Raw genomic sequence first — 27,200 nt, 5'->3', positions numbered from 1 at the left:
GTTGCCGCAAACAAACGCCGGGCGATGGGATGGCAGCGACTCTTTTGTCAGTGGCAATTGGGTGGTGAGAAAGAGAAGTTGAAAGTTCAATGGCAAGAGTTGAAACGGCGCTCTGACATAGTGGCTGCGGCTTGGTTGCCTGTTGGTTGACTAATCCAAGGGTGTGCCTTGCGAAGCCCCACAGTGCAGTTCTTCCCACAGCCCCTTCCACGTGCACGGTGCGCTCCCGAGTCCCGACCACCGGTACCTGTTCACCCACTTCCCGGGTACCTCTTCACTGGTCTCTACAAAGTAAAATATTCACTACAAATCTTACTTAAGCCCCAAACCACCAACCGACCAACAACATCCCTCTTACACACCAACAGCCCCATTCTAGAAGCTCCATCTGTTGGTTCTAAACCTAGATCTTCTCATGCACAGTTCCTGGAGTGCATCCATCTCTTGCCCTGTAGAAGCCCCACGTAATAAAGGTACATGTCCCCACACTTCTTATAAATAATGCCAAGCTTTTATCACCGGCCCCACTCCACCGCTTCCGCCACGCCCCCCCACCCACCCACTACCTACTACAACTTTCTACACCATGATGATGAGGGCTCCTCCAAAGCCGATACCTAATTTAACAAACCACGGGATAGCCAAGCCGTATCTCCGATCCTTGCCCACCCTCCGAATCTCACAAACCAACTGCCTCACGATAATCACCAACGAAAGCTTAACCACCACCGCAAGGACTACCCCCCTTTGACAACATGTGGTACGTACACCTCATTTCCCCAAACAACACCATCACACCTTATCCCAACCAGCCCATCACAACATAGGTCTCGCTCGCTGACGCTCGCCTCCCAGTAAACACATCCTAAACGCCCAAGTCTCGATCCGCTCCCCCTGCTGCAGGAAATGGTTCGACTGCGTAGACTGCCACACCGAATCCCAAACCCACCCCCTCCTCCAGTCCTTCGAGATGGTCTTCGCCTGCAAAAAGTGCAAAAAGTGCTTCCGCAAGGACGTCAAAGAGTTTGAGGAGGCGGACGAGTACTGCCCCCACTGCGACAATCACTTCGTCCTCGACGCCCTCACCCCCAAGGCCGCCATCACCGTCGAGGCCGACGACGTCCGGGTCGACGCCAGGATGCTCAAGGATGACAGGGTAGCCGCCAAGAAAGAAAGGCCGACCGTGTTTGATCCCGATGCCGATGTTGACAAGTTGGGTTAAGTAAGGAGGAAGAAGACCAAGAAGCATATATATAAAACAAAGCGAGCGTTTACTACTTACTGGATTTACGATACCCATGGAAGAAGAATAAAAACATACATCTGGGAGACTACAGCATGGAGTCTTGCCATCTTTGATATGAATTCATCGTGTGAGCTGCAAGTGGGTGGTATTATCATACATTTGAATTCCTCAACCAACCAGCGCTCGCTTCTGCTCTAAAAGCCAGGCGCCATCCCATCTATCTCTGCTCCTTGACCAACACCCTACTGCTCAGACTCATCCTTTTGCCGAGTCAATATGGCAGCACTGCCCTGCCCTGGAGTCCGGCCCTTCTTCTTCTTGTCCGCCTCTTCTTGCTTCTCCTGCTCGATATTCTTGACGTAATTCTCAATATCCTCCACCGGCAGCAACTCCAACGTCTTGCCAGGCGCCATGATGGCAATCTCGATATTCTTGGCGCCAGTTTGCACCACCTCCAACAAAGACTTGATGGCGAGTCTAACAGTGGCTTCCCGGTCCATATCCTCCTTGTAGTTGCGCTCGAGGAACTCGCGGACTGTCTTGCTGGAACGGCCGATGGCATTCGCTTTCCTTGAATGGGTATCAGCATCCTTCTACCCCAAAATCCCAGAATCAAAAATCCTTACCAAGCAGAATAGATCCCCGACGGCTCCGTCTGATACAACCTCGGCACCTCACTCCCCTTATCAAACCCCACAATCAACGTGGAGATGCCAAATGGTCTCACGCCACCGCTCTGTGTGTACCGCTGCTGCACTCCGGCAACGTACTTGGTGATGTACTCGATCGTGACGGGGTCCTCGAGGTTGAGCCTGTGAGACTGGGCCTCTAACCGGGCCTTGTCGACGAGGATGCGGGCGTCGGCGTTGAGGCCGGCAAAGGCGAGGCAGACGTGCGTGTCGATGAGGCCGATCTTGGAGGGGGTGATGCGGGTGTCTTGGAGCTTCATGGCCGAGCGCTTCTCGCAGCCGAGGACGACGACATCTTGGCCTTTGACGCCTACGGCGCAGGTTCCTCGCTTGACGGCCTCGCCGGCGTATTCGACTTGGAAGACGTGGCCGTCGGGACTGGGGAGGGGGGGGGTTAGTTTGGGTTTGAGGAGAGAGGGTGGTGGTGGTGGGAAAGGTACCTGAAGACTGTACGTGGTAAGGGTTGTTAGTGATGGCTGCAAGCAAGGATGTGGGGAATTGGTGGTGGTGTTGGGGTTGGATGGGAGGTAACACGTACCTGAGAGCGCTCTATCGTAGCCCGATGCCATGATTGTAGATTTCTGGGGGTTTGGATGTTAATTCTGGAGGTTCGAGTACTGGTTCGGAGGTTTAGATGGCAATTCGGGCAGTGGGGTTGGGCAGTGGAATTCGAGGTCGTGGTGGTTGATGTTGGCTTTGGTTTGGAAGGGCAGGCTACCACAGCTGTGACGACGAGCTTGAGGCTGACAGCTCCCCCCAGCCCAGCTCCAAGAGGGGAAGCACAGACCATTCTGCCAAGCCATATCTCTCAGTGTTCTCGCGGGGCAGCTGCTGCCGCTGCTGAAAGTCAGTTGCAGCTGGCAGCGGGGTTTAGGCGGGCCGGCTGTTTTAACAGTGTGTGAACCGATGTCGCTGCTCTCATTGAAATCTCAAAGTTGAAGTCATACTCTCTGTTATATATCGGCCCCCAACCCACGGTCTTGGACGAGACAGGCGCTCAGTTTATAATCAGTTCCTCTGCCGGGCGCACCATATAGATCCAGCTTTCCCCCCGAATTTCTGTTCAGCTGGGAAAAAAAAGTTGGATATCTACCTAACAAGCTCACAATGGCCGCCCGTTGCCAGTTAACGCCCATCTTGAGAAGGCTCGCCAGATCCACCACAGAAGTGAGCAGACAACCACTCCTGAGGCAGTCCCTCTCCCGCCATACTGTCAGACACATCAGCACATCGAGGCCAAGACTTTTCCAACCGACAGCCGTGTCCCAAAAGGGCGAGCTCACCAGTGAAAAGTACCCCGACATCCAACGAGACTCGAGATTCGCCCAAGTCACCCCAGAACATGTTAAGTTCTTCAAGGACGTACTGGGAAGTGAGTCTGCCGTGGTTGACGGTGTGACAAGCGACGCTGCCGACGACATCGCCCCCTTCAACAGTGATTGGATGAACAAATATCGCGGCCACTGCAGATTGGTGCTCAAGCCGGGTACCACGGAAGAGGTCAGCAAGATCCTCAAGTACTGCAATGACAACATGTTGGCCGTGGTACCTCAGGGTGGCAACACCGGTCTGGTTGGCGGCTCTGTTCCGGTCTTTGACGAGATTGTCATCAACATGAGCCGCATGAACAAGATTATCGAGTTCGACGAGGTCAGCGGCATCTTGGTGGCAGAGGCGGGAACTATTCTGGAAGTGGCGGATCAGTTTCTGGCGAGCAAGGGTTATATCTTCCCATTGGATCTCGGGGCCAAGGGCTCATGCCACATCGGAGGAAACTTGGCTACCAACGCCGGAGGCTTGCGTCTTCTCCGCTACGGGAGCTTGCACGGCACCACCCTGGGTATTGAGGCTGTTCTGGCCGACGGCACCATTGTGGACGACCTCTGCAAGCTTCGCAAGAACAACACTGGCTACGATCTGAAGCAGCTGTTCATCGGGGCTGAGGGCACCATCGGCATCATCACCAAGGTCTCGATCCAATGTCCCCAGCGGTCGGCGGCCCAGAACGTGGCCTTGTTCGGCATTGAGTCCTACGAGCTGGCCCAACAGGCTTTCCGTGAAGCCAAGGGTCAGCTGGGCGAGATTCTTTCAGCTTTCGAGCTGATGGACGAGGGCAGTCAGCAGCTGGTACGAGATGTCACAGGCAACAAGAGCCCATTGGAGGAAAAGTATCCCTTCTACTGCTTGATCGAGACCAGCGGTTCCAACGCCGAGCACGACGCAGAGAAGCTTCAGTCATTCCTGGAGGACGTCATGGAAAAAGGCATTGTGGCTGATGGAACGCTTGCCGAGAACGAGACACAGATCAGGTCGTTGTGGACATGGCGTGAGGGTATCACCGAGGCGCTGGGCCATCTGGGCGGCGTGTACAAGTACGACGTTTCGATTCCCCTGAAAGAACTCTATCAGATGGTCGAGGACGTCAAGGCCCGGATCGACGCCGCTGGTCTGCTTGGCGACACGGACGAGTTCCCTGTCAGAGCGGTCGTCGGGTACGGCCACATGGGCGATGCCAATCTGCACCTCAATGTGTCCACGCGGCGGTTCGACGAGCGGGTGGAAAAAGTGCTAGAGCCATATGTCTATGAGTGGATTGCGGAAAGGCAGGGCAGCATCAGCGCCGAGCATGGGCTTGGCCTCATGAAGAAGAAGTACATCGGCTACAGCCGCAACCCGACCATGGTTGGCCTGATGAAGAACATCAAGAACACGTTTGACCCGGTAGGATCTTTTCTCTCTTTCCCCAGACTTTGTGGCAGCCAAGGCTGACCTAGGCGATAGAACGGTATCCTCAACCCATACAAGTACCTGTGAGAAGGTATTTCTTGCACACGCCAATATCCGAGACGCAACACTACCAACAGCATGACAACGGCTGTGCTAATTGGTAAGCTGGCACGACGCTGATGATACCTCCTACCGTTCTTGTACATAAGTTTCGACAGCGGCTGGCCCCAAATTTCAGGCGACGCGGCAAAGTCGACGGTCGTCTCTAATATGACGGAGTTGAAACCCGAATTCCGGAACTGTTCCGTGTGGATGATGCAAGGTTCAAAAGATGCTTAAACTGAGTCAGCCTGTGCACACCATCTGTGGATATCTCGACATCACACGCCGAAGGCTACCTACCTACCTACAACTGCAGCGTGCTCCCTCACGGTTCCCTTCAAGGCAGTCGGCGAGTTTCTCTCCAGATGCCCAGTGCCCCATGATATGCGATGCCTTCATCGGGGAGCAGTTGGCGCTTTCCGTTGGTTTCATTGGTTCGGTTGCGATAATTGGATTGGATCATGTATGGCCTCCTATGGAGCTCCCGCCTGCGCCGCATGCCAAACTTGGTAGTCGGCCAATAGCCAATTCGTCCAATGAAACTGTCGCTGGCTTACCCCTTACCGTCCCCCCTCGTCAGCCACCTCAGCCTGCGTCCCGAACATGCTTGCACGCCTTCTTCACCTAACCATTTTATCATGCCCCATGCTGCAACGCCCGTGTGCTCAGCCCTATGCCTTATGACTTCTCGTTCTCGTTCAAGCCTCGGCCGAGTATACCTGTCTCTTGGTGGAGTACGGCTGGAACTGGCCGAGTGCCCTCCCTCCCGCTCGTTTGGGAGACCACACATGACGGCCGGTCAGTTCCAATCTTATTGTTTCTTTGAGTCCGACTCCGCTCTCAAAGCAAGTGAGTTCTTACTGCGTGGGTCCGCATACCGCGACTGCGACTCAACGCCAACGGGGCATGCTCGTGTTCTCACCAGATGACCCCATGCAGCTAGCATCAATGTTCTTTCTTTCTACCAGGCCCTCTATGACGTGCCTTGCCTCTCAAGCTAGGAGGGGGTGGGGGGTGTTGGAAAAAGCGAAGAGAGGGTGGGGAGGGTGTTGATCTCAGCCTACCACCATGTGGTCGTGGTGAGTGCCAAGGTAGACGCCGTTTGGTTAGGAACTCTCCAAGATCCAACAAGAAAATAAAAGTTACTAAACAACCGCGCTTTCCCAACTTGAAGATATCTTTCACGAGTTACCTGCAGGTCATGTACGGTAGCCCAGTCGCAGGTCTTTGATGTTCTAGTACCTAGTTGACCCCCCCTCTCCCTTCCCAACGGCAGTGCCGATCCAAGTCACCACCCAACGATATGAGCCGGACGGCGTCGGGTACTAGAAGAGTGACCTGTTGGATCGAAGAGTGTACCCATCGCCCATCATCCAGTTTATTCTGGAGCCAACAAGAAAATTACGAAGAAAGGTGTATTGCGTGGCTTGTTTTCTGAACCCCCCCCTTGATGGATGAGTTACCTGAAGGCAAACCATAGGGGGAAGAATAAGTACAAATGGGCCGCGGAACACACCACCATGAGCATCTGTCTTGTCTGATTTTGTCGTTATTGCCGTTTCAGTCTGCCGAGTCGTCGCTGCATATATACCTACTAAGCTGATAGTCATCAATATGGGTGAGTTTTCTTACTTCTCCTTGTGGCAAGACGTCACCGGCCCTAGCACGGGCTGTTGGGTAGTTACGGTACTGTCCTTGTCCACAGAGGGAGATATCTTGCTGACTATCCCCGGTACAGTCGGAGTTCCAGGAAAGTACAAAGGCTGCAACAGTAAGTCTGGCGTCCAAGCTGTCGGGTTTAAGTGGGAGGAGTCATAGCTGACGGTGATATCTAGCTTGCCGAGTTCGTCGAGTCAAGGTAAATTCTTCCATATAGCCAACCTCGAGGATGACCATCATCTTCTGGAAGAGTCTCAGAAACTAACCCAGCATCTCCAGTGTGACAACGAGCGCCCTCTCTGCAGAAAATGCCTCGACAGCGGCCGAGAATGCGCCGGCTACGAGCGCGAGACGGTATTCATCATCGGCACTATTGAAGACCAAGGGCGGTGTTCCTCGCACCCTCCCCGGGTGGTCAAATCCAAAAAGAGCAGCGGAAAGCACTCGTCATCCAAACGAAGCGACGACACCGGCAGCTTCCAGCTCGTAGCCAATACGCCCCTTCGGCCGGCATGGGATGACTTGATTTCAGTCTCTTGCGGAGGACAAACCTTTCAAGTCCAGATCGCGGCCCTTTTCACACCACTAAGCTCAGTGACCAGAGCCTACGCCACCGATGAAGACGAGGGGGAACAAAACCGGACAATCTTTGTGTCGTTTCCTACTTACCAATCCCCTGATCTGACGCCCTACCCCGGGGAGGACGATTTCCAGCTGTTCTCGCAGTGTATGGTCCACCTCGCACCACCGAGCGAATCCCGAGGAGGCCAAGGAACGCAGACGGATAGTATATTCATGTTTCTCTACGAGGTATCTGCCCCTTTTTCTCCCCTCCCCTTCCCTCTCCCATTCTTACCCGTGATGTGACGTCTAGCACAACAACTCCATCACATACAACTCCACCCTCCCACCATGGAAAGACCCCTCCCTCCAAACCTCCACCGTCCGCCGCCTCGGCCCCTCCGGGTTTCGTCAGTTTCCAAACCACCACTTCTTCGCTCGCATCTACCGCCCAGCAGCAATCTGGACGGCCCTCCTCTCCTCCACGCCAACCTTTTTGTCAAGTCCAGAATGGCAAACCACACCCTACGAATCCCACCCCCCATCCCCGCTCGACAATCTCTTGTCCCTCCTATCCCTCCTCCCGGCCTTGTTCGCCAGATTCAACAGCATCACCTCCCCTGACACACCCCCCACCCTCTCCCGCCGGTTACTTGCCCAAGACCTCTTGTCAAACATGATGGATATTGAACTCCGACTTTCAGCATGGTTCACCTCCCTCCCCCGGTCAGCATTCTGGATAGCGGACCCAGCCACCCTGCCATACCAACCGGAGATTCCGTTTATGGAAACGTTTGCGTTTAGGGATACACAGACTGGGCTTGGGTTGTTGTTTTACTGGTCGGGGTTGGTGCTGCTTTGGCCGAAGATGTGGAGGCTGTATTGGGTTTTGTTTGAGGCGGTAATCGACGGCCCAATAGGGGTGGAAGTTACTTTATCCGGGAAGCTAGCGGGCGTTGACCCGATGAGGTGGGGGTGGAAGGAGACGAGGGGGGTGGCGGAGAGTGTCTGTCGGGGGGGATATTGGGTTTTGCAGGGGGCTGCGCAGCCGGATTTGGTGGGGTGGGTTGTTGAGGTTCTGGACTGGTTTTATGGTGAGCTGCCGGGGATGATGACGGGGTGGGATGAGGGGGTCATGGTTGGCGGGGACGGGAGGTTGGAGATGGGGTGGGTGAGGGGGTTGAGGGAGAGGGTGCAAGGAAGGGGGAGGGATATTGGGGAGGTTGTTGGGGGGAGGGGGTGGGTTGATTATGTGAGTTTTTGAGGGGGAAATGGGATTTGTGTAGAGATGGATAAAGAGAGAGAGAGAGAGAGAGAGAGAGAGAGAATACAGCGGGACTGTGTTGGGCTGTACTAGAGAAGGTATTCCTTTACTGGACGAGTGGGGGCTCTGTTCTTCTTTTCTTTGGTATATATACTGATATCCGGATTGGGCTTTTGGACGCTTCTCACTGCTTTTGTTGTTTTACGTTGCATTCTTTTTCTTTGCCTTTTCGGTTTATTTTCTTCCAGAGACTTTGGGTTTGGTTGGGTGGTAAATAGATTTTAGATGATGTATGGCATACATCAACATTTGAGACGGCTTTAGATATATTATATTGAGATTCAAGTGTTTAGGTCAAGATACTATCTCTCTACTTTCTCACAGGTAATTTATCATGAAAACTTTAGCTACATGTCATGGAATCGTCTCACTCGCCTTGCCCTTACATCACAGCTGACATCAGCAGCATGTCCAGGATCACTCTCAGGCACACTCTCAAGCGGATCCGACCTGCAAATGTCTCAATAATGATACTGCAGATCCTACTCTTCTCAAAATCAAACTCTCCTGGCAGAGCCACCTCCAAAAAGACCGATGTCAAGTTTAAATCCAGGGCATCTCCCTAACTGGTTACAAGCTGCTACTTTGCCTACAGTCCCCTGCGCCAAGAGAGAGTGTACAAGTGCCAGCTGAACCTTCGCTCCAATCACACATAACCTACGCAACCGCAACTCTTTACTCCAGAACAAGGAGTGTTCCGAATCTCGTTCAGCTCGTACTTGCTGTTCGGTCTTCAGCATGTCAAAACATGGAAATTCACAGTAAAACAAGTCCGAGGGAGGCCGCTCATCGCTCTCTCCCGAGGGAACAGGAAAAGAGGTGTGGTCAATATAGACTCGAGCCTCACCCGCAAACAACCAATGAGGATCAAGACACACGTTCCTTCCCGCTTTTAACTCCCCCTTTATTGTTTGGTCAGAAGCTGTTTCTTTCGTCCGTTCGGACACCGACCAAGCCACATACTACACCCCAGTGGTTGAACTTCATCGACATACACACAAGATGATGTATCATGATTGCCAAACCCCAGGACTGGCACTCAGAAACTCAAGGCATAGCTGAGCTTTAGAAGGTGTGCTTTCATGTGATGATAATGTACGATGGTTTCCTACCATATGCAACCACCCAGCTCCAGCCTACGCACTCGGCCAAATGCATCTACTCATGCTCCCACAGTCTCAAAGCCATCAATACCCAGCCGGCTCCGGCACCTTCGGCAAAGAAACCGTCTCCCCTCTGCTCATCCGACATTCCTGCTTCCAGTTCTTGGGCGTGAACTTATCCACAATCTCCTTAAAGGCAGCCTACATCCCAGTCAGCAAACTCACCCATCCCAAACACATCAAGTCTCACTCACCAGAGTACAAAACGACTCATCCCCCTCCAAATGCCTCCCCTCCATCCTACACCCCGGCACAGTAACCACCTCATCATTATACCTCAACCTAACATAATACCCCTCCAACTTCTTCTTCTCCTCTTCCCCCAACTCCTCCGCCGGCCGTCTCCCAATCTCTTTCCCCTTTCCAAACAAACCCCCAAACCACCCCTCCCTTTCCCTTCCCCCTTTCATATTATCCCTAAACAACTCAACAGCAACATGACTAGTAAACGGCACCCACCTCTCCGTCCCAAAAGCCCCCAAACTCGCCAGCATCCCCGCAAGCGTAGTATCATGACACCCAAGCAACCCAAACCTCACCCCATCACCCCTCCCCTCCACACTCTTGACCATCCGCTCAACCAAATCCCCGACCAACCCCCCAATCCCCAACCTCCTATACTCTTCCGATTCTCTGTAACCCTGAAACCATTCCTCCACCCCAATCTTTTCGATTATCCCCCTCGCCTTTTCATCATAAAACTCCTTCGGTAGTTTTGTCTCGGGTCCATGCGCCAAAGTAGCATTAATCGTATCCATCACACCAGAAAGTCTCGGCCTGCTGTCAACCGCCACCTTCCCCCCGTCCATCCACTTGCCTATCAGCTGGTTGAGGTATTCCATGTCAGGCGTGTTGTTATGTCTATCCGCCGCCCTCTGCGCAAAAGCCCGTGACAAAGCCGCAAAGCGCCTGCAGTTGCCATCGTTGGGGTAAAGCGTTTCATCCGCATGGGCCCGCGTGATGATCACCGGTGTAGGGAAGATGCCCGTTTCAGGGGAGGGAAGGCGCGTGTTAGGGGGGTAGAGGGTAGAAAATGTCTGTTGGAGGGATTCCAACGCGCGAGGGACGGGGGTGGTGCGGAGGTAGATTTGGGAGGGGGAGGTTATTGCCGGGGGGAGGAAGCCTAAGCGGGTGATGTAGAGGTCCCGGAGGCGGGCGCCGAGGGAGGAGGTTGTTTGCCGGCCTAGGTCGGTCAGGGTGCCCATGTCGCAGATGTTGTCTGGGTGGGAGGTGGGGGAGAGGGCGAGGGTGGGGGAGTCGGATTCCCGCGAAAAGGTCTCGAGGCGGCGGGTCCATTGGAGGGTTGTGAGAGAGGAAGAAGAGGGGGAGAGGATGGTGGAGGTTATTTGGCGGACTGAGGTGCAGTAGGGCCAGAAGGGGGGGAGGCCGGTGTTTTGGAAGCGGGGGGAGACGGGGGTGCGTTCGCCCTGGGGGATTGGGGGGGGTTGGTTAGACGTATGTTGGGTTCGTGGTATAGGACGGTGAAGGAATGGCTTACATGGCGCATGAGGATCTGGACGAGCTGCAGGTCCAGGTTGGGGGGGTAGAGCTTCTGCAGCTCGGCATCGGTATACGGCGGCCGGGGTTGGAGGGTGGTCATCTTGATATTTGTTGATATGATAAGATGAATATCACCAAGATATCAGGTCAAAGGTTACAATGACGTATCGGGAGACCAAGTTGCCCCTTTGGGGTACCCTCGGGTGCCAAGCATGTCAATGGATGCTGCCTGTTGTCGAAATGTGGGGGATGTGGGGCATTTTTGTTCCTGGTCCCCCCCCAATTGGCTTTGGCCGTTTCGCTTTTGTCCCCAAAATTTTGAAAGCTAGAGCTTCTTTTTATATGTAAACCTCGACACAACTCGCAATCGCAGTTGACAAAAGGTCGGCGCATTCAAAACGGAACATGCGCGATCTTGGGAGGAACGTCTGTCTACGATGCGAAGTCCAGCTGCTGGCCGCCGTCAGAGGGCGGGGTCCTCGTCCTTCAACACCACGAAGTTATAGCTCCAACTCCAGCCCCAGACCGAGACCTGCTCGAACAGCTACGAACAGCACCCGGCAGCAACATGAAGAACCCGAACCACCGTCCGATCTACTCGAGGCTGCCTCGAGAAAACGTGCCGCTGCCGTGGCCATGTTTAGGTCCATTCTTGGGGATATAGCGCAACCAGATGGTCCAGTCCGACCTCCACCTACTCCCGCACCACCAGCTCCTTCTGTGCCGTCGATCAAGCCGAGTGGACCAAGTACTCGCAGTGTCAAACTCTCTTCGCCCTCGGTGCCCCAAGCAGCCCACCCTGCGCCGGTCTCGGCTCCAGCTGAGGCACCAGAGAGGATAGAGCCAGCGCCGATGCCAGAGAGCAAGGAGACGATAGTGGAACAAGCCGTCATGGAAACGACAGAGACGCCCGAGAAAATCGAGACACCAGAAGCACAAGAGATACCCGAGGTTTTAGAAGCAGCAGAGGAACCAGAGAACCCCCAGCCAATATCGGAAACGCGCAACGCACGGGAAGAGACACGAGAAGAGAAGGAGGGCATCAACATCAGTCCCGTGGGCAGCAGCCTTGAATTTTTCGAAGATGTGGCCAAGTTGAAGCAGATGATGACTGTCGACCATGACTACGAGGCCGCCCTTGCCTTCTTCGAGGAGAAACTGCAGCCACTGATGGAGGCCAAGGCCGGCATACGCGAACTCATGAAGGACGAAGTGGCTCGCGATTTTCTGAGCTATCTCACAAGAGTCAAGATCGCCAACCCGGACGACCCCAGGCTTCCCTCTGTCTCGCGTATCACCGAAGTCACGTTTAGGCTGTCCAATTTGTACTATGTCGCCTGGGGCAAACTGATTCTCACGTTGGTCCAGCACATCACCCGGCAGGAGACAACACCAGATGCCTTTCAGACGTTGCAAGACTATGAGGCCGCCATGGCCAACCGTGCAATCCTCATAAGAGACCTGCTGCAGTCGTGGGACGTTTTCATCGAGCACAACCCCGAGTTCCTGAAAGAAGTGCCTCGACGAAACGCCGCTCCGACGCCCGATACGAAGACGCTCCATGAAACAGTCCATGGCTTGGAGACGAGCTTGGCAGTGCCTTATACTCAGCTCTTTATTTCACTGTCCCCTGAAAAACTGCAGCTGAACACCTCTCGGTACAACATCAGCTGGGCAGCCTATGCGACGTATCGAATGCTCACCGACCGCATCAACACCAACTACCAGACGAGGGATCAAGCCTCGATGTTTACCAAGATGATGAAAAATGTCCTGACGCGGGCGAAACCGCCGAATGATCGGGATCTAGAGTATAACTTTGCCGAGTATCAGGATCTGCTCAGGTACATCCGCGACCTCGGCGAGGAAGACGGCAATCACATTTGGTACATGCGGGTGAGGACTCCGGAGGCGGAGCGACGTCAACAACGGGAGGGGATCCACCGCAGGATTGGAACCGCTCTCAAGAGGGCCAACCTTCGAGAGGTGAAGGCGGCGTGGGTTGACTTTTGGGGACCGGACAAGAACCCGGACGAGGAGAGGATCAGAGTCATGAGTGAGGATCCGACTTTGTTTGACTATTTTATTCAGGCGTTTATGCAGCTCAGGCAGACGGAACTGACGAACCATGTCTGGGAGAGCATGCACAGGGTTAATGTCAAGCCTACGATCAGGACCTGGAGCGCGCTGATTGAGGGGTGTAGCAGGGCTCGGTCCAAGGGGGCGCTTGATAAGATGTGGGAGAATTTGATCACGGCTGGGGTGAAGCTGGATACGCATATCTGGACGTCTCGCGTGGCGGGGTTGTTCAAATCCGGGGATGCGGAAGGGGGGATCAGGGCGTTAGTGGATATGGAGAGGACGTGGGCGAGCAGGGAGAAGAATCCGCTTGTGGCGGTCAAGCCGTCTATCGAGCCTGTCAATGCCGCGATATCGGGCCTGCTCAAAGCGAAAAGGCAAAAGGATGTCATGACTGTGCTTGCGTGGGCGGGGAAGCAGGGGATTAACCCTGATATCCATACATTCAACATCCTGCTTCGGCCGTTGGTTCTCAAGATGGATATCCCTGGCATTCGGAGGCTGCTGTCTCAGATGCAGGACGCCGGGATTGAGGCGGATGCCGCGACGTTTACGATTCTGTTCGAGGGCACGATGAGGAATTATGCTGACCGGCCGAAGGGCGAGCAGCTCGCGCATGTGAGGAAGTTTATCAAGGAGATGGAGGCTAGTGGGATAAGGGCGAATATGATGATTTATGCCAAGATTATCAAGCTGCTGGTTGATCAGGGGGAGGAGGGGAAGGAGACGCTCAAGGCGGTGTATGGGCAGATTTTGCAGTCTGGGTTGGAGCCGACGCCGCATATCTACACCATGTTGGTGGAACACTTTTTCAATCAGAACCCGCCCAACTCGAAGGCGGTGGCGGATTTGATCAAGAACAGACGTCTTCACGGGCCAAAGGCGAATGTGGACAGGGTTTTTTGGGAGAGGGTCATCAGCGGGTTTTGTCAGGCTGGGGAGGTGGAGAAGGCGAAGGAGGTTTTCCGGAAGGAGTTTGAGGGGGAGAAGGAGGTGGGGATGACGTTTGGGATGCTGTGTGATTATTTGGTCGGGTTGCTGAACAGTGGGGATCGGGAGGGGGCGAGGAGGTTGGTGAGGAGGGCGAGGGAGGTGAGGGAGGATTTGGTTGTTGTTGATGGGGTGAAGGACGGGAAGGGGGGGATGAGGTTGGAGTCTGTCAGGCCTGGGGCGGGGATGGGGAGGGAGGAAGGCGAGTTGGTGATGAAGGCTAGGTGGTGGAAGCATAGGTTTTGGCATATTGCTGAGAGGGCAGGGGTTATGAATTAGGCTTGGGGGGCCAGTTTAAGTACATAAAGTGTATATATATATATATATAGATGGGAGTGTAAGAATAGATGAGATATAAAAGGGTTCTTGCGGGTTAGACAATAAAATCAAGGTTGACATGATGATATAGAACTTGGGAAAAATAGATGCTCGTGCAATGTTGTGGTCAAACAAGTGGGCTTTCTTTCTCTCTGTATGCAGCTGGAATAAGTTGATAAAAATGTTTTGTGATGTTCCTCAATTTCAGGTTTGGCAGGTTGTACAGCCTGGCTACCTAGAGGCTCAGTGGCCAACAGCAACATAATGGCTCCTGTTGGCAACCTGGCACGCTATGGACAAAACAACAAGCCTACTAACATCTTTGGAGATCATGTGTGGTAAAGAGCTACTTGTGTAGGTCACTGGACGGCCGTAAAGTAGCCCACCACGAGCCATTGGGCATATTCGAGGTTGACAAGATGTCAGTTGGCATCCCTACCCACTTTGGGCGTTTGTGGCATGCAAGTTATCACGATGGCTGAGGTGTTTGATGTCTTGTCAGTGTGTGTTGTTGGTCTTTGAGTAGATGAGTTTTTCCATCCAGTGGCCGTAAAGATTCTAGTTTGTACGGGAAAGTCCTTCGGCTCTTGAGAGATTCAGGCACCTGACAGTGTTGACCGTTGCTTATGTTGAGCCAGGTGAGCAATCAGGGGTGTTAGGTGTGCTTGACACCAAATGGGAGTTGTCCATCTGAACTTTGGACTTGGGAGAAATATGCAAGCTTCCCAAATTGCTGCCTGTCTAGCGGCGCGGCCATCAAGAGCTGCCAAACTTGCTTCAAAACGCAGTCATGCCGTGGCAGATGCGATATCGCAAGAAAACCATTTGTTTGATATATATCCCACAGAGCTACTTCTGCTCCCATTTGCAAGTTGAAGCCCACCAACCTCACCCCCAACTGTCGTGACAACATATCACAAAAATGATCACGAGCCCTCAGTCCGGTCCCAAGTTATACGTACTACTTTCGGAGACAAGCAAGCCACTCTCAAAGTTGCCAACTGTGGTGACATGAAACAAACCCAGAGTGTGGTGGAGGTGGTGGAGGAGGAGGAGGAGGTGGTGGTATGTTCCGAGAGTTACACACTGAAGAATCTCTGGGGAGGAGACAAGTGGCGTATCAGAACCAGTACCGAAAAAGGAGCAGGCGGCAGTTGGGTGTGGCTCGGGTGTGTGTTGTGTCTGTTGTAGCGCCATCTCGGTGCCCTTTGTGCCGCCCTCAGTTGAGTCCCATCCCGTCATCTGGTCCTTCCGAACAAAGCTTGTCTTGTCATACCCATCTCATGCGGGGTTGTTATTGAAGCAAGAAGGGAAACAAAATTGCGCATATAACTAAGTGTTGCATGTCAGCGGTGTGGTGTTTGTGAAGCTTCGGCGGTAGGGAATATGCCGTGTCGTACATCATCAGAGTAAGCTTGAGGTTGCAGTTCTAGACCGTGCTCCCCTCTGATCTTCATCCGACATCGTGGTTCTTAACAGTGACGACATTGTCGAGACAACAGTAATGGACGGGATCCGGTTGGTTGGCTTGGCGATGGAGACCCCTGTCGCAGGGTGCATATCGAAGACTGTGAAACACTGACACTCGCTGGTGGAATTTTTTTATATTTCTGATCCATGATGCAAACTTTCCGAGGTGGTTTGAACAAGCGTGACGCTCGCTCTTAGGGAGCACAGGACGCTAATGCTGTGCAATTGGCACTGCCCTCTGATTATTCTCCTTTGTCAGCGAGACCGCTTTCAGGGCGTCTTCCCGATGCTGGATGTTGCCCGCTGGATGGAAAGCTTGGGAGATCTTGGCTGGGAGGCTGTGCAAAAATTCCATTGATCCGCAAGCGCTGCTCGGGAGGGAGCAAAGAGCGCGGGGGAAAATCGAGACACAAGACGGGAGCAGGTAGACAACATGGAGATATAAAGATATCCGTACATACAGTGGTATTGCTGTTGACAGAATCAAGTTTTGCTCTTGGTGGTTGTCCTCACATTTTGTTCATCGCCCCCACGTGTCCCAGAGGTCCTGCTGCCAAAGCGCACAGGATTCACCATTGACCGGGGTGCGCGGTCTGGACCCATGCCTCAAATGCTCACCAACACCGGGACCAAGTGGCTTGGCAACTTGGCACCTTGGCAACCGTCCCTCGGATCTCTACTTCTTGAATCTTTTCCTTGGCACTTAAACTGTTGGTTTAAGTGGTCAGCCACCACGCCGCTACAGCGCTACAGCGAACAAAAAGGTCATCTACGTCCATCGCTTGACGCTCTGCTCGCCTTATTTTAACTTGCTCCGAAGGGCCATTACCCTACCAAGAAACTGCTACCCCAGATAGGAGATTTTAATTCACTCTGCACCGTTTACGACCCTGCCAAGTCCTGTTCGCTCACCGCCGGGATTCCACCTATTCTGGGCAGCTACCTACTACCCAAGATATCTATCGCCTTCAGCCACCACCACTACCGCTTACCTTCGCGACCAGCTGCCCGCCCGCCTTGCTACTTCCCCCACTGTTCACCTCTTCCTCAAGGTCGTCATGTTGGTCAACCGCGCCTGTAAACGTGGTTAGTTCCTGCATCGCAGGAAGCCGCAGACTTCTCGAGGAGAGGCCAACTCGACTCTCGACTGTTCACAGCTCTTATGTGATCTATCCAGACTTTGCGTTTTACCCTCTCATCTACCGAAAACACATCAAACCATCTGTTCTAGCCGCCACCTACTTGGCTTATCCTCTCAACCTACGTCTCAACCCGCATCATTCTAGACTCGCTGCTATCCTACTACCCTTGAGCCCTCCCAGGACACAACCACCTCCACCATGGAGCGGTTCAAGCAATGGATCGCGACCAAGCCTTTCACGGCCCAGCGCTGCAAGCAATTCATCTATACTAGACCCCGCTGGCTCTTCGAATTCATCTTTCCGCAGAACCAGGGCTTCCCCTTCATAAGATATCACTGTAGGTGGCCGTGTCTTTCCCCTGTAGTCCTCGCGGTGCTGATTGTGATGGCAGACTATTTGATCATATCCCTCGCGCTGATCGGCGCCCTCATCACTTGGGGAGCTGGCAAACACAGTGGTGGTACTGCCGAGATTAGATTTATCGACGCCCTCTTCTTCACGGCCGGCGCCTCCACCCAGGCCGGCCTGAACACGGTCGACATCAACCTTTTGACCACCTTTCAGCAAGCCATTTTCTACCTGTGGCCTATGATGGCAAATCCCATCACGGTAAACTCGCTTGTTGTTCAACTCCGTCTCTACTGGTTCGAAAAGAAGTTCCAGCACATAACCCGAAATGCCCGACTCGTCAGGGTCCCTCTCGCGAAATCGTTTACCAAGTCGCGGACTAAGGCGAAGCAGCAGGATGGCGACGTCGAAAAGGGTGTAAATGGCAGAAAGATTACCGTTATGTTGAACGGAAAAAAGTCACGCATCAACAACGACGGGACCCTGCTGGACGATGCTAAGAATAAGGGCAGGCATGGTCTCGGCCTCACGGCGGCAAACCGGACTGCCACAGATGGGGGCTTGGACGGCCCATTGGATAAGGCAGATCGGCATACAGGCCCAGCCGTCACATCATCCATGACGGAACCCCGGAGGCCAGCTCTCAAGTTCGCCGACACGGTCACGAAAAGTGACGGTCTGGGCGAGGATTTCCTCAAATTCCCACGGATGCGATCGGACGAGGAGCATATTGCCATAGTCGAACGACAGAAGAAGGGAGACGACGAGGTGCTGCGAATCCCGAATCCGAGAGACGTAGAACGCGGCCTGGGCCCCAAGCGTGTTGAGGCTGGAGACAATGAGGACGAATTGCTGTCACCTCATGCGGAAGCTTTCAATTTGGATGGAGAACCTCGAGCCCAAGCAGCTGACGGCCGCCATCCGGCCATCACTATTGAGGAGCCTGATCGTCGCAAGTTGCAGGAGACAGATTCGGATGACTTCGTGGACGATGTTAGAGCCGCTGCCCACACGTTTGACTTTTTGAAGCCGCATTTTCCTCGGCACAAAAAGAAGCAAGACGACGTGGAAAAGGAACCCGTCATTCCCGGCCCTTCCCAGAACAGGCGTCGTCAGTCGATGCAGACGCTGCGAACCGCCTTTTCCAACAACAAGGCCGAAGGCACGCCGTATCTGAGCTGGGAGCCCACCGTCGGCCGCAACTCTCTTTTCCCGGAGCTTACTGAAGAGCAGCGCGAAGAGCTGGGAGGAATTGAGTACAGGTCTTTGAAGACGCTTGCCCGGGTCCTGACGGTCTACTTCTGGGGCTATACGGCGCTGGGTGTGGTTGGGCTCTTGCCGTGGATTCTGCAGGCCACTCAGTACGGGCAAGTTGTCGAGGCGGCAGGCCCAAACAAAGTATGGTGGGCTTTCTTTACTTCGCAATCGGCTTTCATGGATCTTGGTTTTACTTTGACGCCAGACAGCATGAATTCATTCAGCACCGCGACATGGCCACTTCTGTGGATGAGCTTCCTGATCGTCATCGGCAACACTGGATTCCCCATCATGCTCCGCTTCATGATTTGGGTGCTCTCGCTCATTGTACCCAAGAATTCTGGCATGTATGAGGAGTTGCGGTTTTTGCTCGACCACCCTCGCCGCTGCTTCACACTTTTGTTCCCTTCCAAAGCCACCTGGTGGCTGCTGGGCTTCCTTGTCCTCCTAAACGGCCTCGACGTGATGTTTTTTATCGTCTTAGATGTAAGCTCATCTCTGTTTGGTTCCGAGGCGATGACCAGGCATGCTAACTCTCGACCAGCTTGGGCAAGAGGGCCCTGTAGCCTCGATGTCGGACGGCCAAAAAGTTCTTAATGGTATTTTCGAAGCCGCATCCACGAGGACCGCTGGTTTCTCCTGTGTGAATCTCTCACTGCTTCACCCCGCCGTCCAGGTTTCCTACATGATCATGATGTACATTTCGGTCTTTCCCATCGCCATATCGGTTCGTAGGACGAATGTGTATGAGGAGAATGCACTGGGAATCTACTCGCACGGCGAAGAAGAGGAACACTCCAAGGCAAACCACAACGACTGGTCGCACGTCGGCACTCACGCTCGCCGCCAGCTCTCGTTTGATTTGCCGTTTATTGCCTTGGGCCTCTTCATTTTGGCCATCTCGGAAGGGCCGCGTATCATGAACCCCGAGGACGCCGCCAATGGCTTCACCATGTTTAGCATGCTCTTCGAGTCCATCAGCGCTTACGGCACAGTCGGCATGAGCTTGGGGTACTCGACAATCAACGCATCACTTTCGGCCGAGTTTTCGGACGTTGGAAAGCTGGTTATTATCTGCTTGATGATACGCGGCCGACACCGTGGTCTCCCGTACGGTCTGGACAGGGCCATTCTTCTGCCCAGCGATGCGCTCAATGCGAAGGACGCAATGGCTGCAGATACAGAAGGCAGATTGGCTAGGCAGATTTCTCGCATGTCTGTGGCGACACACCGCAGCGACACGACGCACAACCAGAGGGGCCTGGGACATGTCCTGGCTGCCATTTTGCATCCAGGTCCTCCCGTGCCGCCCGAGCCCCCGATGGAAGCTATTCATAGGAGATCGACCGACCCTTGCTCGGACGCGGAGCCGCAACCTATGCGGGTCACCTCGAGACGTACCGAGCCCGGTGTTGTGCGGAGATCGGTTAGTCACTTGTTTTCGCCCAGGCCTAGGACTGCTGGTGGGCATGAGGATGATTAGACTTGGGCTTGAGGGTTTTAAAAACATGGCGGTTTTTTGGGGGGTTTTTTGTGTTGATTTTTTTTTACAGGGTTTGTTTCATTTTCGCTCGTTTCGAGAATTATACCCCCGGTTTACTCAACACGAGCATAGCACATCAAATGGGTTTTATCCTAGACAGGGTGGGCGTTTATGTGTGTTTTTCTCATTTTCGTTGTTGATGGTAGTTGGTGTTAGATGAGGGTTCGTGGCGTTTATGTACAGGGAACAAACACGTTATGACAGTAACGTGATGCATGGTCGGCATGACATGGTGTTTACATTATTTATTTTTGGTATCAGGTTACCTTCATGATTTAAGAGAGATGGTTGAGAGGGATTGTGGTAGGAAAGGGTTACAAGAAGAAGACTGTTGTTGATGGTGGGGAGGGAATATGTATATGCTGGGGGTGGTAAGGAAAAGGAGAGTATATATGGGATGTTAGGGTTATGGAAATATAGAAGGGTAATGTATGTAGAATCTAATATATGCCGCTGCTGGGAGGTGGTTGCGGGTGATATCTTACGGATAGTTGGTGTGTTATGTGCTTTGTATTTCTGTGACATGTTGAACCGATAACTGATTATTCGGTTCATTTGAGTTTAGTGAGGCTCGATATTGCGAGCTTAGGGCATCAAACAAAAACATCATTGGCAAACAGAGTCCTACTCGTTCGTACATGAGAGTACCACAAAGAAAACAAATCAACCGCCACGTTCACTGGTATCACAACATTCATCCATCACAGCCTACCATCCCAAACGTCTGCCCACAGATAAAACAAGAGAAATCAAGACTCGTCCATCCTATCCCCCTCCGCCTCCTTCCCCGTCCCCTTTTCTTCTGCTTCCCCCACCCCGAGCAACCCAACCACCCGTTCCAAATCCCCCACCTCCATCGTCTTCGGCCCCCCGACCACCATCTCAGCATTATCATCCCTCACCGCCCCGTCCCTCGTCAACTCCAACCCCCGCACATTTTCCAAATGCCTCCTCGCAGCAGCCTCGACATATTCCAGCCTCTCCCTCCTCCAATCCCTCGTTGTTGCTCCTCCATCCTCCGCCGCCGTCTCCTGCGCCAACCGCGGCAGCAGTCCCCCCAACTCCACGCTCAACTCCCTCAAGCTCCCCAGCTGACTCCTCCCAAACCTCGCCGTCGTCTCCAACGGCCTCTCCCTGTCCACCCCCTCCAGTCCCCTCCGTCCCTCAGCCAGAAACCCAAAAACCGACTTCTCTTTCCCCCCCTCATTCCCCTCAGATTTAACCCCCCCCTGTGTCCCAACCAACCGTCTCAACTCCCCCAGCAACCCCTCATTCCTCGCCCTCTCCGCCTCGAGCATAACACCCAATTTCATACTCTCCTGCAGTCTCCTCCTGATTTCGTTCACCCCGCGGACTCCCACCTCCTCCTCTCCGGTTTCAAAATCCAACCCCCTGTAGTGCGACAGCGTGGTGTACGGCTCGTCCTCAGGGTTAACAGTCAAAAGAAAGCGCATGGTGTAGATCTCGAATTTGTCAAAGTTCTTGTCCAGCGCCGCGAACAGCAATGTCTCGAGTTTATGCACCCCCTCCTCGACTTCGTTCCGGTGGCTGTCGGCAGGGGAGGAAAACGCCGGGGGTCGGAACCCGAGCGCGGAGGGGGGCGCGTTCAAGAGCCCGGATTCGATTGAAGTGAGGGCGCGGTCGGCTAGGGTGTTGGTTGTGTTGATTATCAGGTCTAGCAGGCTCTATGGACACGGTTAGATGCAGAGAAGGTATAGGGGCTGGAGGACAGGAAAAGGGAACGGAGGGGGATGGTTAAAACATACCACCGGGGGATACCCAAAGTGCTCAGTCAAGAGCTCAGTGTCGGATCGGCTCGCCATAATGTGCGAAACTTTCTCTTTTGATCAGGACATAAACTTCTCCTCTGAAAAGTGACCTAAAACACGCGCAACGGCAGAAAAGCGAACAAAAAGTGTGAGCGAACAAAAAGTGTGAATGACCAAAAAGTGCCCCCCCTCCCCCAAAATCGACCTTGACAAATATGACGTTGAACAAAATCCGACGACGCGTCTCAGTCGCGTCTTACCTTCTCAAATCAGGGTTAGGGTTACCCTTTCCATCCCCTCACATCACCACCCATCAAACAAAACAACCCCCTTTCTCATACCGTGCACATTCCTCACATACCACACATCACACATCATCACAAGAACACACACACACACACAAGTAATTCATACCCTTCAATTCACTCCCTAACCTATCACCCCCTCACTCCCAACTCCAACCATGTCACCACCACCCTACCCTCCCCGTATACCAAATCCAAAACTACCGCTGTTGCCAAATGCCTTGCTACCATGCCATCCATCTCTCCCTCCCAAAAATAGTGCATATATCATTCCCCCTCTTCACCCTCCTCCCACCTGGACTTTTCATTTTCGGGATTTGAAAGTTAAGAGAAATGCCAAAAAAAAACAAAAAAAGATACAATCGAAAAAGAAAAAAAAGAATGGGCTTATTACAAGGAGCGAAGGGTTTTGCAAAAGGAGCAACAACAACACATGGGTAGATAAACAAGAAAAAACGAAAGTGAAACAAGAGCTATCACCCAATTAAAAAAAAAGAGCAAGATTACAAACAAATACCCTCAAGTATAAAAAATAATAAAAACTTTGGATCCCGATTCCCACCCCCTTTTGTCCATGCTCTCTCTCTCTCTCTCTCTGTCTCGGTCTTCCCTTAGTTGACAACCTCCTCCTCAACAGTCCATCCATTCATGTTTCCCTGAATGGCCAACCCGAAACCGGATCCCATGCCACCGTAGCTGGCCTGGTACTGGTGTCCACGGCGCTGGCCATCATCGTTTCCACCGCCCATGTTGCCGTTTCCAACGCCGTTCTCGAAGCCGGGGGCTAATACTGGCAAGCTGACGGCCCGGTTGTGAGAGCCCCTGGTGTTGACGGGAGCGAGAAGACCGCCGATGGTGGTCGCGCCAGAGCTGGTGGCGTAGCCGTTGGAAATGCTGGCCGACTGCTGGTGGCCCATGCCTCCATGACCCTGGGGGACCTCGAGGGAGATGCCGGGCTCGTTGGGCGAAGACTGAGCAGTGCCGAACAGAGCAGCCTGTTGAGCGGCCAGCTGGTGGTGCTGGTGCTGTTGTTGCTGCTGGGCCTGGTGAGACACATGAGTGAGATACATGGTCAAGGGGTTGCTGTTCTGGTTGAACAAGGCGGCAGCAGCCTGGCCGTTCTGCTGGTTGTGACCGTTGCCGGTGGGCGAGTGGCCGCTCTGGCTAGACCCGTTGGCCGAAGGGGAAGGCACCTGCTCGCCACGAGGGGACTGCTGAGCCTGCTGCTGGAGCTGGCGGGGCGGGTTGCCGCAACGATCCTTGCCAAAGTTGACCTTGAACTTCCTGTACTCCTCCTTTCCACGGACAGCTTCGATAGCCTTGATGGCGTTGGCAATGTTGGTGAAGTTGACAAACGCGCAGCTCTTCTCACGCAGCGTGTTGACCAGCTCAATTTCACCGTACTCGGAGAAATCCTGTCTCAGTCTGTCTTCGGTCCAGGTCTCGTCGAGGTTACCAATGTACACGTTGCGCGAAGCACCACCGCTGACAGCCAGGGCAATGGCGGGAGGGAGAGCACCAGAGTGCTTGCCCCAGCCAATCTTGAGTCTGCGGTTGTGAATCATCAGACCCTGCAGGTTGCTGAGGGCATAGAAAGACGCAGCAGCTGTGGGATCAATAAAGGTCACAAAGCAGATGTGCTTGTCGGGAATGTACCGGATGTGGTGCAAAAGACCGCCGCGAACAACATTGCAAATCTCCTCGATGGTGGTCTCGGGATGAATGTTGCCGAGGTAAATGGTCCGGTTGCCCAGGTTGGTGATGCCACCGGCCGTCGTGGCTACGGCAGCGGCAGCGACCGACTGCTGAGCCAGGGCGCTGGAAATCAAGTCACGGTCGGCACCCGTCAACATGTGGGCATAGCCAGGGGCGATTCCAAGGTACTGGGCGGCATTCTGCTGCTGAGTCTTGGACACATAGGCGCACCGGTCCTTGCCATAGTACACCCTGCGGGGCGCCTGCCACTTGGCCTCCTGGGGAAGCTGAGAGACGGCCTTGATGGCATTGGCAATGGACAAGAAGTGCACAAAGGCAATGTTCTTCTCGCGCACAATCTTGATGGTATCAATGGCACCAAACTTGCCGAGATCCTCACGAAGTTCCTCCTCAGAAATGTCCTCGGGCAGGTTGCCGAGGTACACATTTCTGGAAGCACCAGACTGCTGAACAGCCAGGTGAACCGAGGTGGGCACCTGCGAGGGCTTGCCCCAGCCAATCTTGATATCCTGTCCTTTGATGCAGAGCTTTTTCAAGATGGCATCAGAGTGGAAGTGAGTGGCCGAGGCAGGGTCCAGGAACGAGATGAAGGCGCAGTTCTTATCGGGAAGAAGACGGACCGACTCGATCTGACCGCTGCGAACGTGGCCCAAAATCTCCTCGGCCGAAGTGTCAGGGGGAATGTTGCCCAGGTACACAGTTCTACTGGTACCAGTCACAAGACCTGGTGTCATCGGCATGGGAGAAGCAGGCTGAACGGGCATCTGCAGGCCAGCCATATTGTTAAAAGACGCCGTGGGCGACTGGGGCGAATAGAACTGGGGGGCGCCATAAGCCGAAGGAGAGACGATTCCGCCGTACATCTGGGAAGAAATGCTCTGCTGGATCGGGCTCGACGCGCCATTCTGCTGCTGAAGGTTTTGCTGCTGAAGCTGCTGGAAGCTGCTCACATTCTGGAAATGAGGGCTCGCAAATGCGGCAGGAGTGCCGGGCTGGAAGGGGCTGAGGAGAAGCTGGGACGGCAGCAGCGAGGCAAACTCGAAACCAGTGCCAGGAGAAGTCAGCTCGCCATTGTGATGGTTCTGCTGCTGCTGCTGCTGCTGCTGTTGGTTATATTGCTGCTGCTGTTGTTGCTGTTGCTGCTGCTGCTGGTGAGAGACAGGCTGGGTGTTGATGGTCGGAATGTTTCCGCGTCTCGGATGCCTGTCAGCAAAGCCAGAGATGTTGGAGGCAAAGGCACCGTGGGAAAAGCCGGTATCGCTGTTGGAGGGCTTGGAGGCGTGGCCGAAACGGTGGCTGCTAGACCCCGTCTGGGGGGCAGAGATATCCTGCATCCCGAGAAGATGCGGGGGGACAAGACTGTCCCTGGTGACGTGAGATAGAACCGCCGTTTTGAAGGATTAGACGTGCCTGGTGAGAGGCACGGGAAGAAACAGACGCGTGCTGGAATGTATGGCCCCGGAAGATGCGGTGAAGCGAATCACCCCCTGTTCACCAAGTGTGTTTTGTCTTTTTCAGAGGGCAAAGACGGGCTAAAAAAGCGGGATAAGCGTGGCAGATTCGTGTGAAAGAAAATGCTGGCTATCAATGAAAGACGACGACCCAATTGACCGAGGGGTCCGACGTGTGGCTGGCCGACCGAAAGGACTCAGGAACGTCTTCGTGCGGGCTGTTGGCGATTTCGAACAAAGAAGAATGCTTCGTATTAAAGTTGTTATCGTATAATCGATTCGACGAGCGAGGGCTTTAGGTCCAGTCCGAGAGAGCGAGAGTTCTCTGAAGACGGGTGTCGACGAAGGGTGGGTTGAGATGGTCGTCGACTAGGGGTCAAGTCAAGGGGTTGCGTGGGCGGCTCCAAAGAATTATTACCTAGGATATAGTAAAAAGAATGATGCCGAAGGGAAAGAAAAGGCAGGTTGGTTAGGTTAGAAGGCGGAGGAAAGGCGGCAACAAAAATGAAGAAGCGAGAGGTGCCAGCGACAATAAAAGAGAGAGGACGCTCAGGACGGAGCGAAAAAAGGGGAGAGGTGAAAGATTGGCAAGGACAAGAAGGTGAAGTGGATGGAGCTTTAATTGCCTGGCCACTTAGCGCCGTACCTTTGTCCAAAGTCACTGTGGCTAGTCACTAGTATGCATGAGATACTTGGCCTAAAAGTACCCTCAGGGAGTCCCCCCCTGCCGCTCAGCATTGCAACCAGCGTCGCTTTAAGGTAGGGGAATGGGGTCGGCCCAGCACAAGACCACGCATTTCTTCTGCATTGTCCCTACCGTTGAAGGACATGTCATCATGCCTCTTCCCGTCGAGTCCATCTGAAGACGACGACCAAGACGACATCGATTGCCCCTCTCTTTTGTCTTGTCTCTTGTCTCTTGCTCTCACCGTGTCCAGGTACCGTAATCCGAGACTTGACAGCACGAGGCTTTCGCTTCAGAGTTCAGACCTCACGAGACAGACAGACAATCACAATCCTCTCTTCACGGACAATGTCTGAACAACAAGAAAGAAATCACCAGCAAGCAACGCAAGCAGTGTCCGTGGCCACAGTCTGCCCGTTCCGCGCTCTCTCCCGACCTCCCGACCGCCCGTCCCACCCGGACCACCACCACCACCCGCCTCATCATCATTGCCTCCGAACCAAGCCATCCCAATCTTTGTCACATTTTACCATTCAATTCTCCCGATTGGGCCCAGCCATTATCTTGGCTTTGCTGACATTGTCTCTCTCTCACATCTCAGCAATTGTTCTGTTCTTTTTTACTCACCTTACCCTCTCGAAATCCTTCCCAATATCAATTTCCGGGAGTCCGGGCACCGTTTTTCCCCCGTTCCCCCATGAATTACGTCGCCCTGCCACGAATTAGCATCTTTTTACAATTGAGTTTAGATCCCACACTTCAATGAATCGAAACTTTTAACTTTCCCCAACCACACACCCCAAAATAGTTCTCCATAGCACCAAGAGAACAAAGACCGTTACCTGGGGTAAGGTAGTGGTGTGGTGAAACCAGGGGAAATAACGCCCCAAGCATTCTCACCTCTCTCTCTCCACACTGTGTGTGTTATGCAACCTAAACCAAAACCAAACCAAACCAAACCACCCACCGTTGAAAGAAAGCTTCGGTGGGAAGAAGAAAAAAAAAGAAAAAAAAAGACCAAAATGTCTTCGTGGCACCATTCAACATTTTGCTTCACTAGGTATGTAGGCGCCTGCAGGCTGCACAGGTCAGTACATACACATCCGACATAGAAATTCTGTTAGAAGTCGAGAAAAATAATGCTCGCATTTGGATG

At 53.5% G+C, this 27,200-nt stretch overlaps 10 protein-coding genes across 10 annotated transcripts; 6 read left to right on the top strand and 4 right to left on the bottom strand.

The window, feature by feature from the left end:
* Positions 1-450: 450 nt before the first annotated feature.
* Positions 451-1,222, top strand: QC762_709970 (uncharacterized protein; the record flags this gene model as incomplete). Its single annotated transcript, XM_062893843.1, has 2 exons — positions 451-760; positions 856-1,222. The coding sequence occupies exons 1-2, from the start codon at positions 756-758 to the stop codon at positions 1,220-1,222; spliced, it is 372 nt and encodes a 123-aa protein (XP_062739690.1). The 5' UTR covers positions 451-755.
* A 101-nt stretch (positions 1,223-1,323) lies between these two features.
* PRE6 (Proteasome subunit alpha type-4) lies at positions 1,324-2,668 on the bottom strand. The gene is made up of 4 exons (XM_062884327.1): positions 2,474-2,668; positions 2,376-2,382; positions 1,873-2,313; positions 1,324-1,816 (listed from the first exon to the last, which is right to left on the bottom strand). Exons 1-4 carry the CDS (start codon positions 2,502-2,504, stop codon positions 1,489-1,491), a joined length of 807 nt encoding a protein of 268 aa, XP_062739688.1. The 5' UTR covers positions 2,505-2,668; the 3' UTR covers positions 1,324-1,488.
* On the top strand, positions 2,098-2,569 carry QC762_0112900 (uncharacterized protein; the record flags this gene model as incomplete). The annotated part of the gene is made up of 2 exons (XM_062884328.1): positions 2,098-2,328; positions 2,513-2,569. The coding sequence occupies 2 exons, from the start codon at positions 2,098-2,100 to the stop codon at positions 2,567-2,569; spliced, it is 288 nt and encodes a 95-aa protein (XP_062739689.1).
* A 374-nt stretch (positions 2,669-3,042) lies between the features above and the next one.
* Positions 3,043-4,749, top strand: DLD2 (D-lactate ferricytochrome c oxidoreductase; the record flags this gene model as incomplete). The annotated part of the gene is made up of 2 exons (XM_062893842.1): positions 3,043-4,656; positions 4,717-4,749. 2 exons carry the CDS (start codon positions 3,043-3,045, stop codon positions 4,747-4,749), a joined length of 1,647 nt encoding a protein of 548 aa, XP_062739687.1.
* A 1,629-nt stretch (positions 4,750-6,378) lies between these two features.
* On the top strand, positions 6,379-8,248 carry QC762_709940 (uncharacterized protein; the record flags this gene model as incomplete). Its single annotated transcript, XM_062893841.1, has 4 exons — positions 6,379-6,382; positions 6,503-6,535; positions 6,641-7,233; positions 7,298-8,248. The coding sequence occupies 4 exons, from the start codon at positions 6,379-6,381 to the stop codon at positions 8,246-8,248; spliced, it is 1,581 nt and encodes a 526-aa protein (XP_062739686.1).
* Positions 8,249-9,243: 995 nt separating this feature from the next.
* Positions 9,244-11,249, bottom strand: QC762_709920 (uncharacterized protein). The gene is made up of 3 exons (XM_062893840.1): positions 10,970-11,249; positions 9,666-10,898; positions 9,244-9,612 (listed from the first exon to the last, which is right to left on the bottom strand). Exons 1-3 carry the CDS (start codon positions 11,069-11,071, stop codon positions 9,496-9,498), a joined length of 1,452 nt encoding a protein of 483 aa, XP_062739685.1. The 5' UTR covers positions 11,072-11,249; the 3' UTR covers positions 9,244-9,495.
* Positions 11,250-11,376: 127 nt separating this feature from the next.
* Positions 11,377-14,319, top strand: QC762_709910 (uncharacterized protein; the record flags this gene model as incomplete). Its single annotated transcript, XM_062893839.1, has 1 exon — positions 11,377-14,319. One exon carries the CDS (start codon positions 11,377-11,379, stop codon positions 14,317-14,319), a length of 2,943 nt encoding a protein of 980 aa, XP_062739684.1.
* Positions 14,320-16,015: 1,696 nt separating this feature from the next.
* On the top strand, positions 16,016-20,604 carry TRK1 (low affinity potassium transporter). Its single transcript, XM_062893838.1, has 3 exons — positions 16,016-17,307; positions 17,362-19,061; positions 19,120-20,604. The coding sequence occupies exons 1-3, from the start codon at positions 17,169-17,171 to the stop codon at positions 20,056-20,058; spliced, it is 2,778 nt and encodes a 925-aa protein (XP_062739683.1). The 5' UTR covers positions 16,016-17,168; the 3' UTR covers positions 20,059-20,604.
* Positions 20,605-20,867: 263 nt separating this feature from the next.
* Positions 20,868-22,092, bottom strand: QC762_709890 (uncharacterized protein; the record flags this gene model as incomplete). Its single annotated transcript, XM_062893837.1, has 2 exons — positions 21,885-22,092; positions 20,868-21,803 (listed from the first exon to the last, which is right to left on the bottom strand). The coding sequence occupies exons 1-2, from the start codon at positions 21,939-21,941 to the stop codon at positions 20,868-20,870; spliced, it is 993 nt and encodes a 330-aa protein (XP_062739682.1). The 5' UTR covers positions 21,942-22,092.
* A 711-nt stretch (positions 22,093-22,803) lies between these two features.
* Positions 22,804-25,242, bottom strand: QC762_709880 (uncharacterized protein; the record flags this gene model as incomplete). Its single annotated transcript, XM_062893836.1, has 1 exon — positions 22,804-25,242. The coding sequence occupies one exon, from the start codon at positions 25,240-25,242 to the stop codon at positions 22,804-22,806; it is 2,439 nt and encodes an 812-aa protein (XP_062739681.1).
* Positions 25,243-27,200: the final 1,958 nt, after the last annotated feature.

This window comes from Podospora pseudocomata, chromosome 7, assembly GCF_035222375.1.
Source record: "Podospora pseudocomata strain CBS 415.72m chromosome 7, whole genome shotgun sequence".
NCBI classification, from domain to species: domain Eukaryota; kingdom Fungi; phylum Ascomycota; class Sordariomycetes; order Sordariales; family Podosporaceae; genus Podospora; species Podospora pseudocomata.
Note: the sequence above shows the minus strand (reverse complement) of the source record. Positions and strands in the feature narration are given on the sequence as shown.

Bases quoted from the DNA above. Each gene is read 5' to 3' on its own strand.
- PRE6 (XM_062884327.1), bottom strand. From the start codon at position 2,504: ATGGCATCGGGCTACGATAGAGCGCTCTCAG. The intron at 1,817-1,872 runs GTAAGGATTTTT...TACCCATTCAAG, and splicing joins TCGGGGATCTATTCTGCTTG to GAAAGCGAATGCCATCGGCC.
- QC762_709920 (XM_062893840.1), bottom strand. From the start codon at position 11,071: ATGACCACCCTCCAACCCCGGCCGCCGTATACCGATGCCGAGCTGCAG. The intron at 10,899-10,969 runs GTAAGCCATTCC...CCAATCCCCCAG, and splicing joins TCCAGATCCTCATGCGCCAT to GGCGAACGCACCCCCGTCTC. The intron at 9,613-9,665 runs GTGAGTGAGACT...ACTGGGATGTAG, and splicing joins ATGAGTCGTTTTGTACTCTG to GCTGCCTTTAAGGAGATTGT.
- TRK1 (XM_062893838.1), top strand. From the start codon at position 17,169: ATGGAGCGGTTCAAGCAATGGATCGCGACCAAGCCTTTCACGGCCCAG. The intron at 17,308-17,361 runs GTAGGTGGCCGT...TTGTGATGGCAG, and splicing joins CCCCTTCATAAGATATCACT to ACTATTTGATCATATCCCTC. The intron at 19,062-19,119 runs GTAAGCTCATCT...ACTCTCGACCAG, and splicing joins TGTTTTTTATCGTCTTAGAT to CTTGGGCAAGAGGGCCCTGT.